This window comes from Natrix helvetica (assembly GCF_964273705.1).
Source record: "Natrix helvetica genome assembly, chromosome: 15".
Classification (NCBI taxonomy): Eukaryota; Metazoa; Chordata; class Lepidosauria; order Squamata; family Natricidae; genus Natrix; species Natrix helvetica.
This window is the reverse complement of record NC_138565.1, coordinates 3,161,858-3,176,664: the sequence shown is the minus strand read 5'-3', so window position 1 is coordinate 3,176,664 and position 14,807 is coordinate 3,161,858. Positions and strand designations below refer to the sequence as shown.

Sequence of the window (14,807 nt, the reverse complement as noted above, 5' to 3'; positions counted from 1 at the left end):
GACAGGCGCCCTCTAATGGCTACCTATACATAGACACCATGTATGTGTGGACCCCATCAGAGTCTTATACCGGCGATACCTATATTGCTGAATCATCAGCTTACAGTTTACAGCTTACAACCTTGCATCAGCTGGCAGCTATTAAATCCTCAGTACCTGACATATATCAATAGAGCAAACCCCACTCCCTTCTAGCACTGATGATGTGACCTCATTGGGTCATGAAACGTCCGGGAAAAAACCACCAAACTCTGAGCGTGCCAAAGAACTCCCATGTTTACCTAGGGTTGAAAATGAACTTTTCCCATCTCACTTCTGTCCGCAGTTAACCGGGATTGCCATCGGCGCCGCGGTGGCCTTGTCGCTGATTGGGATCGTGGTGTATTTTGTGTACAAGAAGGTGAAGGAATCGAGTAAGTCTGATTGCTTAGCACAAACCCCGCTGCCTTAAGCCATTTGTAAAAAGAATAAAGGCAGGATACCAACCCACAAATAAAATTGGCCTCAATGAGAGTCCTGGGTGACGTGAGGTAGCCTATGCTCCTCGTTCTGTATCTTTGATACTACTGCAAATTAGACTGTTTGTAAAAAGGGGACCCCAAGGTGATGACTCTTCCTTTGCCTTCCAGAACAATCCCAGGCCCACGTGCCCCAGTACAGGTTTCGCAAGAGAGACAAAGTGATGTTCTATGGGCGTAAGATCATGCGGAAGGTAAGGGGTCCCTGAGCCCGAGCGAAGGTCAGTGGTGAGCTTGGGCTGAATTCAGACGCGATCCGTCAGCGGTTGGATTCCGCGATTGCTCTAAACTCTCCTGGGCTTCAGAGCGAAGAGAATATGGAGAGCTCAGAGTCAAACCGTGGTGGTTTTCTTCCAGGCGTTTCATTACCTTACTAGGTGACGTCCTCAGTGCTAGAAGGGAGTGGGGTGTGAGGGGAGGAGGAGGAGGAAGAAGAAGAAGATGGGAAAGGAGGAGGAGGAGGAGGAGAACTGTGGGGTCCTTGGTGCTCTCTGAGCTTGGTGGTTTTCTTCCAGGCGTTTCATTACCTTACTAGGTGACATCATCAGTGCTAGAAGGGACTGAGGAGGAGGAGGAGGAGGAAGATGGGAAACGAGGAGGAGAACTGTGGGGTGCTTGGTGCTCTATGAGCTTGGTGGTTTTCTTCCAGGCGTTTCATTACCTTACTAGGTGACATCATCAGTGCTAGAAGGGACTGAGGAGGAGGAGGAGGAGGAGGAGGAGGAGGAGGAGGAGGAGGAGGAGGAGGAAGAAGAAGATGGGAAAGGAGGAGGAGAACTGTGGGGTCCTTGGTCTCTCTGAGCTTGGTGGTTTTCTTCCAGGCGTTTCATTACCTTACTAGGTGACGTCATCAGTGCTAGAAGGGACTGAGGAGGAGGAGGAGGAGGAGGAGGAGGAGGAGGAGGAGGAGGAGGAGGAGGAGGAAGAAGATGGGAAAGGAGGAGGAGAACTGTGGGGTCCTTGGTCTCTCTGAGCTTGGTGGTTTTCTTCCAGGCGTTTCATTACCTTACTAGGTGACATCATCAGTGCTAGAAGGGACTGAGGAGGAGGAGGAGGAGGAAGAAGAAGATGGGAAAGGAGGAGGAGAACTGTGGGGTCCTTGGTCTCTCTGAGCTTGGTGGTTTTCTTCCAGGCATTTCATTACCTTACTAGGTGACATCATCAGTGCTAGAAGGGACTGAGGAGGAGGAGGAGGAGGAGGAGGAGGAGGAGGAGGAGGAGGAGGAGGAGGAGGAGGAGGAGGAGGAGGAAGAAGAAGAAGATGGGAAAGGAGGAGGAGAACTGTGGGGTCCTTGGTCTCTCTGAGCTTGGTGGTTTTCTTCCAGGCGTTTCATTACCTTACTAGGTGACATCATCAGTGCTAGAAGGGACTGAGGAGGAGGAGGAGGAGGAAGAAGAAGATGGGAAAGGAGGAGGAGAACTGTGGGGTCCTTGGTCTCTCTGAGCTTGGTGGTTTTCTTCCAGGCATTTCATTACCTTACTAGGTGACATCATCAGTGCTAGAAGGAACTGAGGAGGAGGAGGAGGAGGAGGAAGATGGGAAACGAGGAGGAGAACTGTGGGGTGCTTGGTGCTCTCTGAGCTTGGTGGTTTTCTTCCAGGCGTTTCATTACCTTACTAGGTGACATCATCAGTGCTAGAAGGAACTGAGGAGGAGGAGGAGGAGGAGGAAGATGGGAAACGAGGAGGAGAACTGTGGGGTGCTTGGTGCTCTATGAGCTTGGTGGTTTTCTTCCAGGCGTTTCATTACCTTACTAGGTGACATCATCAGTGCTAGAAGGAACTGAGGAGGAGGAGGAGGAGGAGGAGGAGGAGGAGGAGGAGGAGGAGGAGGAGGAGGAGGAGGAGGAGATGGGAAACGAGGAGGAGAACTGTGGGGACCTTGGTGCTCTCTGAGCTTGGTGGTTTCCTTGGAGGCATTTCATTGCCCAACTAAATAACATCATCAGTGTTAGAAGGGAGTAGGGTTTGTGAGAAGGAGAAGGACCGCAGGGACCCAGGTGCTCCCTCGAACTCAGCTTGTTTTCTTGCAGACATCTCATTATCAAACTAGGTAACGACATCCGTGCTGGAAGGGAATGGAGTTTCCTGTCCTTTTATAACCCTCACCTCCTGGGCTCAGTTAGGTGAGGAGCCATGCCAGTGGCAACCTCTCTGAACTCAGATAGCATGGAGTGTGGAAAATCCAGGATGTCCTATTCAGCAAATGGTAATCACCAGCCTCACCTCAGCCTTTAGTTTATCCTGGAGGTAACATGTGAGAAGAGTGGGGCGTAGGCGTGATGACTAATAAGCCTTTTTTGCTCTCTGTCGAGTCTTATTAATAGCTTTGCAAAGAGCCCGTGGCCCTACAGGGTGTTTTTCACCCTTCAAAAGGAAAAACAACAACAATAACAACAACCAGAGTTCGGCCCGTTCAGGATTTCAGCTTTCTTGGTGGGGAAAAAGAATGCTTTGAAAAAGCATTCAAAGATCTATTCTCTTCTATTGGCAACCAAGGGACGCGGTGGGTCAGGGGCTAAGACGCTGAGCTTGTCGATCAGAAAGGTCGGCGGTTCGAATCCCCAGCGCCGCATGACGGAGTGAGCTCCCGTGACTTGTCCCAGCTTCTGCCAACCGAGCGGTTCGAAAGCAGGTCAAAAATGCAAGTAGACAAATAGAGACCACCTTTGGTGGGAAAGTAACAGCGTTCCGTGCGCCTTCGGGCGTTGAGTCATGCCGGCCACATGACCACGGAGACGTCTTCGGACAGCGCTGGCTCTTCGGCTTTGAAACGGAGATGAGCTCCGCCCCCCTAGAGTCGGGAACGACTAGCACAGATGTGCAAGGGGAACCTTTAGCTTTTATTGGCAACAAAGATAATTCTAGATCTATAAATAACAAAATAAATAAAATAAAAATAAAATAAATAAAAATAAATACATAAAAATACATAAAAATTAGATAAATCTTGACCTAGAACTACAAGAGGCAATCCTCAATTTACGACCACAATGGATTCCAAATGTTTTGTTGGCAAGCGGTTGGGAGTTTTGTCCCATTTTACGGCTCTTCCCCCCCCCCCGTTGTTAAATGAAACACTGCCGTTCTTGAGTTAGTACCGTAACACAGTTGTTAAGTGGATCCGGCTTTCCCATCAGAAAGACACAAAAGGATCCCGTCACCCTGGGAGCCTGGAACTGTCATTAAGTACAAGTCAGTTGCCAAGCATCTGAAGTTCGATCATGTGACCGTGGGAATACTGCAACTGTGTGAAAAACCAATCATCAGTTACTTTTTTCAGTGATGTCGTCACATTGAACGGTTGTAAGTCGAGGACTACCTGTACCATGTCCACAAATTCTTAGAAAATGGTGGATCTCCTTCCACCTTCCTGAGATTTTGGATTTGGCGAAAGGAAAAGTAGCCAAGGGAAGGAAAGGTGCCTTCAGAAGCTCCTATAAATCTCCCTTGCTTTAATTAACTAATTAATTAACTCCCTCTCCCTTAATTGGCTAATGCACCAAGGATAATATGATGCTGCAATAAAGAAATGTAATCCAATTATTGAACTGGTGTGGGTTGGCTACATCCTTAATTCGTCAGCCAATATCCAGCTACGTCTTAAGCCAATATAAGTAGCTGTTCCTTTCTCCAATTTTTTTCTTCCTCTTCCCTCCTTAAAACAGAACAAGTGTTTGGAAAATAGGTGCAAAATCTGGCAGATAAATAAAAGGGAGGGAGGGAGGGAGGGAGGGAGGGAGGGAGGGAGGGAGGGAAGGAAGGAAGGAAGGAAGGAAGGAAGGAAGGAAGGAAGGAAGGAAGGAAGGAAGGAAGGAAGGAAGGAAGGAAGGAAGGAAGTCAGTCCTTGACATATGACTGTGATGGATTTGTGGTTGTAAAATCAGATTGATCACTTGACTGACCTGATTTTACAAACTCCCCCCCCCCCCCCGCAGCGGTTGTTAAATGAAAAACGTGGTCATTATTGTCTGTAGTAGTATAGGGTTTCTTGCCTAAGCAGGGGGGACTAGAAGACCTCTAAGGTTCCTTCCAAGTCCTATTCTGTTCTAGTCTAGTCTAGTCTACTGTACTCTACTTCTAATTCATATTCTATATTATAGAATATAGAATGTAGAATAATGTAGAATATAGAATAATGTAGAATGTAGAAGGGAGAATATAGAATAATGTAGAATGTAGAATATAGAATCTATATTCTATTCAGTGACTGATCATAAATTGAGAATTATTTGAATTGTCGTTCGGCGTCTGCTTCCTTTGTAAACACATTTGAAAGCTCAGTAAGATGTTTGCAAGCGATTTCTACACTTCTCAGAAACAATTGGTCTTTAGAATTTCGGCTTTTACGTAAGCTTTGTTCCCTGCAGTTGTGTGAAACATCTTTGTTGGTGCAGTGGGGGAAGTTGTGTTAATTGTTGCATGGTCGTCACTCACTCTGCCACCCTAAGGCCTGGTGCATTTTTCCCGAATGCTTTTCTTCACCATCAACATTCTTCCTTGCAGGTAACAACTCTGCCAAACTCTCTGGTCGGCAACATGGTGCCTCGTCAGCGGATGCGGAAAAGGGCCAAGGTGTTGAACTTGGCAAAGAGGTAAGGTTCACACGGCAATTTTGGCATTTTGGATAAACTGTACATAATTGTTGTGGCCCGCCAACTGCTGGCAGAGCCAGCAGCAGATTCAGACGATGAGGAGGTTGGGGAGGAACATGGGCCAGTCCTGGATTCTGGGGAAGGCTCTGACGAGGGCTCTGTGTCGGAGGCAGAGAGGGGGCCAGGGCCGTCTGACATTTCGCAGCTGCCGAAGAGGCAGCTGGAGGCTGAGATGAATGAGGTGGAAGAGCAGCTGGGGCCTGTTCCAGACGCACGTACGCGCAGAGCAGTTAGGAGAGGAGAACAATGGAGGACAAGGGGTTGACTCGGGAAGCAAAGCAAAGACGGACACTGGCTGGGGAATAAATAGAAGGAAAAGGGAGTGGTGGTCGTAGGAGACAACAGTTCGTATTTCTGAAGATTTTGCTCATTGTGTTTCGACTGCTTGCCAGAACTTAATTTGCAGCCTTTCGGCTGGGAGCTCATGGCCTTGCAATTATTGCAAGGAACTGATAAGGTCTGTTACTGCAGCTAACTCTTCGAAGGAATATTGCCTGGACTTTTTGGTGGGTGAATGCCATTAATTCACAAGAGGTATATAAAAAGAGGGATTTTTCGTGACCAGGAGTCTGTTCCTTGCTTCTGCTAAGGCTGCATCAGAACAATAATTTCCTCCTTAAAATACAGACTTAGAGAGTTGGAAGGGACCATGGAGGTCTTCCAGTCCGAAATAATCTATCTCTTGCTTTTCAGAAAAGCATCCCTCTCTCTCCCACTCCTGGAGAAGGAGGAGGAAGTGTAGTTAAAGGATAGAGGAAGGATCCGGATCCTTCCCAGAGCCAAAGAAGAAGCAGCAAACTGTTCTTTTGCTCTCCCTTGCAGGATTCTGCGCTTTAAGAAGGAATCTCCCATCCTGCAGCCCAAAGACCCACCTCCCTCCCTGCTGGAAGCTGATTTAACGGAATTTGACGTCAAGAGCTCCCACCTGCCTTCGGAAGTCCTTTACATGCTTAAAAACGTCCGGTAGGGAAATTTGAAAAAAACAAACACACACACACACACACACACACACACACACACAATATCTAATCTTACGTATCATAACGCCAGCCAGAATTATGCATCCACAAAAATGGAAGGATAATTTTGCTCCATCAGATGAAGAGGCGATAAGGACGACCCTACGGTCGAACCGGAAGTACGTTCCCGAACGTCCGGTTTCTCTGTAGGGCCAGTTTTTCGCGCTCTAGAGGCTTCAGAGAAGATCCGGAAGCTTCTGGAGGGCCTCCGGGGAGGGCGGTTAGGAATCAAAAGTCACAGCTCGGCTTCTCGTCTCGGGCTCCGTTTGGTTTTGCAAATTCTTTTCTCTCTTCATCTGTTTTCCTCAGGGTCCTGGGTCACTTCGAGAAGCCCCTTTTCCTGGAGCTGTGCAAGCACATGGTTTTCGTGCAGCTGCACGAGGGGGAATATATCTTCCGGCCGGGACAGCTGGATAACAGCATATACGTCGTGCAGGACGGGAAGTTGGAAGTCTGCATCCAGGAGAGCGTAAGGGTCGTTCTGGGAGGAGATTTCGGAAGGACAGATGTTTAGAAGGGAATATCTGGAGCTCAGGGCTGAAAGGAGGGGTCCCTGGTGTGCTCTCTGAGCTTGGTTGTTTTCTTGGAGATGTTTCATTACCAAACTAGAGAACAACTTCAGTGCTAGAGGGGAGTGGGGTGTCTGGACTGAAGGAGGAGGAGGAGGAGGAGGAAGGAGGAGGAGGAGGAGGAGGAGGAGAAGCAGGAAGAGGAGGAAAACTCTCTGAGCTTGGTTGTTTTCTTGGAGATGTTTCATTACCAAACTAGAGAACAACTTCAGTGCTAGAGGGGAGTGAGGTGTCTGGAATGGAGGAGGAGGAGGATTACATCACCCAACTAGGTAACATCACCACACCCACAAGACTGGTGATGTTACCTAACTGGATAACGAAACGTCTGCAAGCAAATAACCAAGCTCAGAGCTACTGTACATAAACAGGGAGCAAGTCATAGGAGCACTGATGATGTTACCTACTTGGGTGATGAAATGTCTGCACGAAAACAACCAACCTCAGAGAACACCAAGGAGTCCATAGTTGGTCTCCCCCTCCTCCTGCTGTTCCTCCTCCTCCTCCTCCTCCTTGCAAACCCCACTCTTTTTTGGAACTGAAGGTGATAGCCAGTTTGGTCGTGAAATGTCTGCACGAAAACAACCCAGCTCAGAGAGCACCGAGGGCCCCACAGGCAAATATTTGTCATCACAAGCCTCAGAAGAGGTCAGGAAAGGTCCACTGGAGGATCCTTCTTCAAGGTCTCTAGAGAGAAAGCTTTTGACTCAGAAAATTGGGATGAAGGTCACTGATACCCTCCCATCAGTCTGTTTGCTTTCTCTCTCCATTCCAATCCAATCCCAACCCAACCATTTCTGTTAGAAGGAGGAAGGTGAATTCACACTCTAATGAAGCCGTAAACTTAGTTTGGGTTTGGGCTTGGCGGATTGCAAAGAACCCCAGCTGTTCTTCCTTCCTAAACCTGTCTTTGCCATGGCTTCGAGCATACGTCTTTTCTTTGTTCAACTTTCTCCAGGACGGCACTGAGATGGTGGTGAAAGAAGTCTTGCCCGGAGACAGTGTGCACAGCCTTCTCAGCATTCTGGACGTCATCACGGTGAGGCCTGCAACCCATTGGGCTCCCTCTGGGCTTTCCGAGTGGTGCTCTATCCCTCTTGTGGCCCGCCAGTGGAGCTGGCAGCAGATTCAGACAGTGAGGAGGGTTGGGGAGGAAGATGGGCCAGTCCTGGAGTCTGGGGAAGGCTCGGATGAGGGCTCTGTGTCGGAGGCAGAGAGGGGACCAGGGCCGTATGCCAGTTATCAGATGCCTCCGGAGTCAGACATCAGTGAGGCAGAAGAACAGCTGGAGCCTGTTCCCAGTGTGCGCATGCGCAGAATTGCCAGACGAAGGGAAGAGCTAAAGAACAGGGGTCGACTTGGGAGGAAGGCCACAGGTGGACGATGAACGGCCCCTCCCAGAGGGAATAAAAGAGGAGCGAAAGGGGAGTGGAGTTTGCAGGAGGCAGTTAGTTCCCTTCATTGGTTCGTGACTCTCCGGGACTCCTTGCCAAGATTTTACAGTAGACTTCCCCTGCCACGCCCACAGAACCAGTAGTAAATAAATTTGAATTTCACCACTGGTTTTAAGTCAAGGACTACCTAAGGGTAACTTTATTCTTCATTGCACGTTTCTCTTAGCTGTTCCTATGCAGTCATTTTTAGCTCTTTCCGTAGGTGAGCTCTTCCCAAAACTTGATTGCGCTAGCAACCACAGTGGGTCTGGGTTTGAAAGCCTTCCAGAATCTTCCACAATCCTGCGGCTTCCTCTTTCTTCCCTCCGCCGGGGCTCGTATTCAAGCCTTGCCAGCTCATGTCCAGTCAACGCTCGCACTCAAATTATCTTTTTATCGCCTGTAATTAAGAATTGATCCCTCCCCCCCCCCCCCCCCCGGTTGGGGATGCGGCAATTAGGCTGCCCAGAAAACAGTGGGCGATTTGAACTTTTTCCCAGGCTGGGAAGAGCAAAGACGTGGTGGTGGGAGCAATTTTTTGGGACTGGGAGGCAGGTTTAGGATGGACGCTGTGTGTGTCCTGGCAAAAGGAAAGAACAGGAAAAGATTCACCGTATTCGAACCGTGCAAGACCTGGCGTGGTGGAGCTTCAAGGTTTCAATCCAGGGCACGATCAGCAAACGTAATTTTTCCCTGATCTTTGCCCAAAGTCACCCAAGTCTTCCGTTCCTAAGGCAGGACTAGAACTCCCAGTCTCCTGGTGATTGGCCCAAAGTCATCTAGCTTGCTTTATGTCTAAGGCAGGACTAGAACTCCCAGTCTCCTAGTAATTGGCCCAAAGTCACCAGTATTTCATGCCCAAGGCAGGACTAGAACTCCCTATGTCCTGATGATTGGCTCAAAGTCACCTTGCTGGCTTTATGTCTAAGGCAGGACTGGAACTCCCAGGCTCCTGGTGATTGGCCCAAAGTCATTGAGCTGGCTTTCATGCCTAAGGCAGGACTAGAACTCCCAGTCTCCTGGTGATTGGCCCAAAGTCACCAGTATTTCATGCCTAAGGCAGGACTAGAACTCCCAGTCTCCTGGTGATTGGCCCAAAGTCACCCAGCTGACTTTCATGTCTAAAGGAGGACTGGAACTCCCAGTCTCCTGGTGATTGGCCCAAAGTCATCAAGCTGGCTTTCATGCCTAAGGCAGGACTAGAACTCCCAGTCTCCTGGTGATTGGCCCAAAGTCACCAGTATTTCATGCCTAAGGCAGGACTAGAACTCCCAGTCTCCTGGTGATTGGCCCAAAGTCACCCAGCTGACTTTCATGTCTAAAGGAGGACTGGAACTCCCAGGCTCCTGGTGATTGGCCCAAAGTCATCAAGCTGGCTTTCATGCCTAAGGCAGGACTAGAACTCCCAGGCTCCTGGTGATTGGCCCAAAGTCATTGAGCTGGCTTTCATGCCTAAGGCAGGACTAGAACTCCCAGTCTCCTGGTGATTGGCCCAAAGTCACCAGTATTTCATGCCTAAGGCAGGACTAGAACTCCCAGTCTCCTGGTGATTGGCCCAAAGTCACCCAGCTGACTTTCATGTCTAAAGGAGGACTGGAACTCCCAGTCTCCTGGTGATAGGCCCAAAGTCACCCAGTTGGCTTTCATGCCTAAGGCAGGACTAGAACTCCCAGTCTCCTGGTGATTGGCCCAAAGTCACCCAGTCTTTCATGCCTAAGGCAGTACTAGAACTCCCAGGCTCCTGGTGATTGGCCCAAAGTCACCCATTTCAATGACTTAAGCTCACCGTCTCCTGTTCTCGAAGCTTGTGCTCTAACCACCCGACCAAACCACCCATTCTTTGTGGCTTGTTCTATTTTGGACACGCCGTGGAAGCTGTTGCCGCCTGTCCATCATCTTTACAGCTTCGCCTAATGAGGAAAGCCAGCCAGTTGTAATAAATTGAATAAATGTGATCGTGTAAGCCGTGATTAGCACAATACATCAGCCCAGCCTTCATAACAATAAGGAATCATTTCTTCTGGGCAGGAGCGGTGACAGCTCAAGGATGAAAACAATCACCTCCTTTCTGCAGGATTAAAAACACTCCTTGGTCACCTTCACGTTCAATTATGGAAAATCTCTGCCATAAATAACACGGGCAAACTTTCTCAGCAAGCAGTGACAATTGTCCCGTTCTGTTTTCCTCTACTTTCTCCCCCGCCTTGAGACTCAACGCTTCAATCCTGGCTTCTAAAATTACTGTCGCTTCTCCGCTTGCCAATGAACCAAGAGGGAGGGAAGGGTGAGATGGAATGTAGGCTCCAGACATCAAGAAGACGAGCTGTGAGACCCAAGGACACCTCAGCAGGGGTTCGCCAAAGCCACAGACTTTTTCTCATAGCAGTACGAAGAGACTCAATGGGACCGGCTCTAATAGGGGGAAGGAGAATCCTATATTTTAATTACGTGGGTTTGCGCGGGAATTAGTTAGATCTGGTTTTGCCCTCATCGGTCCCGAAATGACGTCCTCAATAAAGTTATGCATTCAGAGATTGGAACCTCTTCCCTCTGCTTGCTTCGGTTGGGCTCGTCAGTCGGAACGTTGACAGCTCCATTCTATGACCGTTTTTTTGCCGCGGCTGTTAAGTGAATCACTTCAGTGAATCATGCCAAGTGTCCGAATTCAAAACGTGACCACGGGGACGCTGCAAGAGCCATAAGTGTGAGAATCGGTTACAGGGCCCGTTTTTTTCCAGTGCCGTCGTAACTTCGGTCACCAAACGAATGTAAACCGAAGACGACTTGTGTGGCAAAAACATGTCGGGCCTCTTCTCCCTCCTAGGGCCATCCTGCTCCGTATAAAACCGTCTCTGCTCGAGCCGCGATACAATCCACCATTCTGCGTCTCCCGGCCAACGCATTTCAAGACGTCTTCCAGAAATATCCGGAGACTCTCGTCAGGGTCGTGCAAGTAAGGCTGGTCTGATTCTCCTCCGGAACACGTTTTTTTTTTTTTTTTAAACAGCTTATTGAAACATTTTCCATATATAAGTGCTTTATGACCAGTGTATTGTCTGGATCGCTTTGCTTACACAGTGTGGTGGCTGGGGTAAGGTTGGGGTAGAATCTGGGCCAGACCTGGGCCAGACGGAAAAGCATACAAACCATCACTTCTGCTTTCTCTCTGCCTAGATCATCATGGTAAGACTGCAGAGGGTCACCTTCTTGGCTTTGCACAACTATCTGGGACTGACCACCGAACTCTTCAGTTCGGTAAGTGAAAGATGGCAGTGGAGAACTGGTAAATTTGGGGGACGTGGGATCAGAGGGCGGGAAGGGAGCTCGGAGGTCCTGTAGTCCACCCTTCCCTCTGCCCAAGGGGATGGTCGGCTAGAAGTGCTGTGGAAATGGGTGGCCTGAGTTTGATGGCCTCTAAACCCTTCCCACATACAGGCAGTTCTTGTTGGTCAGTAAATTTAATGAGAGAGAGTGGGGGGAGGGAGAGAGAGAGAGAGAGAGAGAGAGAGAGAGAGAGAGAGAGAATGTGTTGGATGTACAATGAATAGATAGCTACGTTGAGTGGATAGATTAGGTAGAATGGTTAGATGGATGGAGAAGGATGACAACAGATACATGGCTAGATAAATTGAATGATAAATAAATACATTGAACAGATGAATAGCTAAGATGAATGGATATCAGGTATAGATAGATGGAACGAGGGAGAGAGGAAAGGAAAGAGGGAAGGTGTTATAGTCTGCCAGTGGTCTGCCAGTTGTGGGGAATTGGAGAACGGGGGTGCCGTTTTTGGGCTCTCTGTGGCTGCCCATCCAGTCCCAGGGCTTCCTGACCCAAATGTTTTTGGTCACGCCTCTCCCGCCTCCCAGGAGAGCCAGGCCATCCCCCTGGTCTCGATCGCCAGCGTCACCTCCGGGGGCAACCCCAGCCGCGTGGTCAAGAGGCAGCTGTCCAACCTGTCGGAGGAGGAGCGGGCGGAGAGGCTGGAGAGACACGCCTCCCTGGAGACCACAGGTGACGTTTGGCCCTCGGGCGGGGCTGCAGTCGGGAGAGGCTGCGTCCGCAAGGCTTCTGCATATCCCCACCCTCTTTCTCTCTTCTTTCTTTCTTTCTTTCTTTCTTTCTTTCTTTCTTTCTTTCTTCTTTTTCTTCTCTTTCTTCTCTTGCTTTCTATCCCTCCCTCCCTCTTTCTTTCTTTCTTCTCTTGGTTTCTCTCCCTTTCTTCCTTCCTCCTTACCCTTCCTTCTTTTTCCTTTCTCTCTCTATCCCCCTTTCTTTCTTTCTTTCTTTCCCTCCCTCCCTCCCTCCCTCCCTCTTTCTTACTTTTTTGCTTTCTTCTCTTGGTTTCTCTCCTTTCCTCCCTCCCTCCCTCCCTTCCCTCCCTTCTTCCCCCCCTCTCTCCCTCTCTCTTTCTCTCTCTCCTTCCCTCTTTCTTGCTTTCTTCTCTTGCTTTCTCTCCCTTCTTTCCTTTCTTCCTTGCTTCCTTCCCTTCCCTTTTCCCCCCTCTCTCTCTTCCCCTCTCTCTTCCTCTCTTCCTTCTTTCTTTCTTTCTTCTCTTGCTTTCTCTCCCTCCCTCTTTCTTGCTTTCTTCTCTTGGTTTCCCTTCCGTTCTTCGTTTGTTTGTTCCTTCCTGCCTGCCTTTCTTGCCTTCCTTTTTTTCCCCTCCTTCTTTCCCTCCCTCCCTCTTTCTTTTTTCTTCCTTCCTTCCTTCCTTTCTTCCTTCCTTTCTTCTCTTGCTTTCCCTCCTTCCTTCCCTTCTTTTTCCTCCTCTCTCTCTCTCTCCCTTATCGTGGGGTTGGGTTAGCTTGAAAGAGGACAGCAGAGGCCACCCCAGTGAGTGAGGCCTCAATCCTGCTTTAGAGAGTGTCACAGTTGCCTTCCCCTCCAACCAACCCCTCCCCAATACGGCCTGGCCCTCTGACCCTATTTTCTTTCAAGGTGGATTATTTACACTTGCTAGCAAATTCCTTTGCTGGGAAACTCACCTGTGATGCTCCCAATTGCAGATTTTGGAAAACTCCCCGGCTCAGACCTTCTGCTTCGAAGAAGCTTATCTCTGAACATCCCCTTCGGATATACGGAGGCTGCAGGTGAGCGCGCGTTCTCGGCTTACGACCGCAGCCGAGCCCCAAATTTTGTGGTTGCTAAGTGAGTCCTGCCCTGTGTTTTATGACCTCCTCTGGACAACGCTGCCGTTGTTTCACGTAGTAACAAAAAAAAGCCCTGTTGCTAAGCGAAACCTTTGTCAAGTGTGCGTTGCCCTGTTCTACACCATTTCCTGCCGCAGTTGTTAAGTGAATCATTGAGTAGCCGAGTCGTTAAGTCAATCCGGCTTCCCCATGGGGAAATCGCGTGACTTCGGGCCACTGCAACCGTCATAAGTACATGCCAGTTGCCAAGCCTCTGAATTTAAGAGGGGGGATGGGTGGAAAAGTAGAGTGTGAAGTAAGCCCTTCTCTGTGCTTTATCTGCACATCACTCAGGTGGAGTAAAACCAGATGTGGAAACCATCAGCGACAGACACCGGATCGAAATGGAGACTTCCTCCTCTGACACAACTGCATATAAGGTACCCTCCCTTCGCCTCCTCCCTTCCTTCTGCATCGAAGTACCTAGAGGAGAGAATATTCACAGCCCAGGGTTCTCTTCCACCCCTCCAGTTTAGGGGGAAAAAATTGGCTTTTAAAAGCCTAACATGTCAAAATGGCTCATTTGTTTGTTTGTTGTTGATTTGATCTCAACAACAGCCACCTTGCCGACTTCCCTGGCAGCCTCCTGCAGTCAATAAATCTCCCAACCTTAGAGTTCTCCTTTTCAACAGTCTCTCTCTTTATTTTTTTATCTATCGTCCTATTGCTTTTCCTCCCGTCTTTCGGCTGCACCTCTCCTTCCATGGTGAGCTGTTTTTTTCCTCCCCTCTTCCACCTGGGTGTATGTGGGCAGGGGTATTCTTAATTTACCCCATTTGGAGACATCGGGTGAGGTAACCATATTAAAACCACCAACTGTGGGGTGGGGGGTTTTTGGGTCTTTTTTGAAAAATCAATTTCGCTGTGTTGATGCCAGCGGTGGGGAAGAAAATAAAACCTTGTGACCTCGGCGATGTTTGGCCTTATCAAAAGGAATATCTATCTCCCTGCAGGCTGTTGACTGTCTCGACTCTGAAATATTTAATTTGGTTGCTCCTGATTTATTGACGCTTAGAGCAAGTTTCATTTCCCTCTCTCGGGTCTCCTATTCTATTTCTATTCTATTTCTGTTTCTATTTCTATTATTTTTAATTCTATTCTATTCTATTCTATTCTATTCCCTATTCTATTCTGATTCCATTCCTAAATTCTATTCTATTCTATTCTATTCTATTCTGTTCTACTGCTTATATTATCTTCTCTTATTCTATATTCTACTCTATTTCTATTTCTATTTCTATTTTTATTTCATTTCCATTTCTATTCTATTCTATTTCTTTTCTATTCTATTATTTCTATTTTTATTATTTCTATTCTATTCTACTCTGCTCTACTCTACTTCTATTCTATATTCTCTTTTTTTCTTATTCTCTTTTCTTCTTTTGCCATTTGTCTGATGTGGTATAGGGTTTCCTGCCTAGGCA

General features: G+C 48.4%; 1 protein-coding gene across 2 annotated transcripts in view; it reads left to right on the top strand.

The window, feature by feature from the left end:
- Window positions 1-14,807, top strand: part of PNPLA7 (patatin like domain 7, lysophospholipase) — a 68,957-nt gene that overhangs the window by 6,493 nt on the left and 47,657 nt on the right. For both annotated transcript variants that reach the window (XM_081967213.1, XM_081967212.1), the window contains exons 3-13: window positions 326-413; window positions 630-712; window positions 5,025-5,113; window positions 5,996-6,136; window positions 6,502-6,661; window positions 7,720-7,800; window positions 11,019-11,147; window positions 11,369-11,449; window positions 12,064-12,208; window positions 13,201-13,284; window positions 13,678-13,763. In XM_081967213.1, the coding sequence (XP_081823339.1) occupies window positions 326-413; window positions 630-712; window positions 5,025-5,113; window positions 5,996-6,136; window positions 6,502-6,661; window positions 7,720-7,800; window positions 11,019-11,147; window positions 11,369-11,449; window positions 12,064-12,208; window positions 13,201-13,284; window positions 13,678-13,763 (1,167 nt within the window). The remainder of the gene's footprint in view (window positions 1-325; window positions 414-629; window positions 713-5,024; window positions 5,114-5,995; window positions 6,137-6,501; window positions 6,662-7,719; window positions 7,801-11,018; window positions 11,148-11,368; window positions 11,450-12,063; window positions 12,209-13,200; window positions 13,285-13,677; window positions 13,764-14,807) is intronic.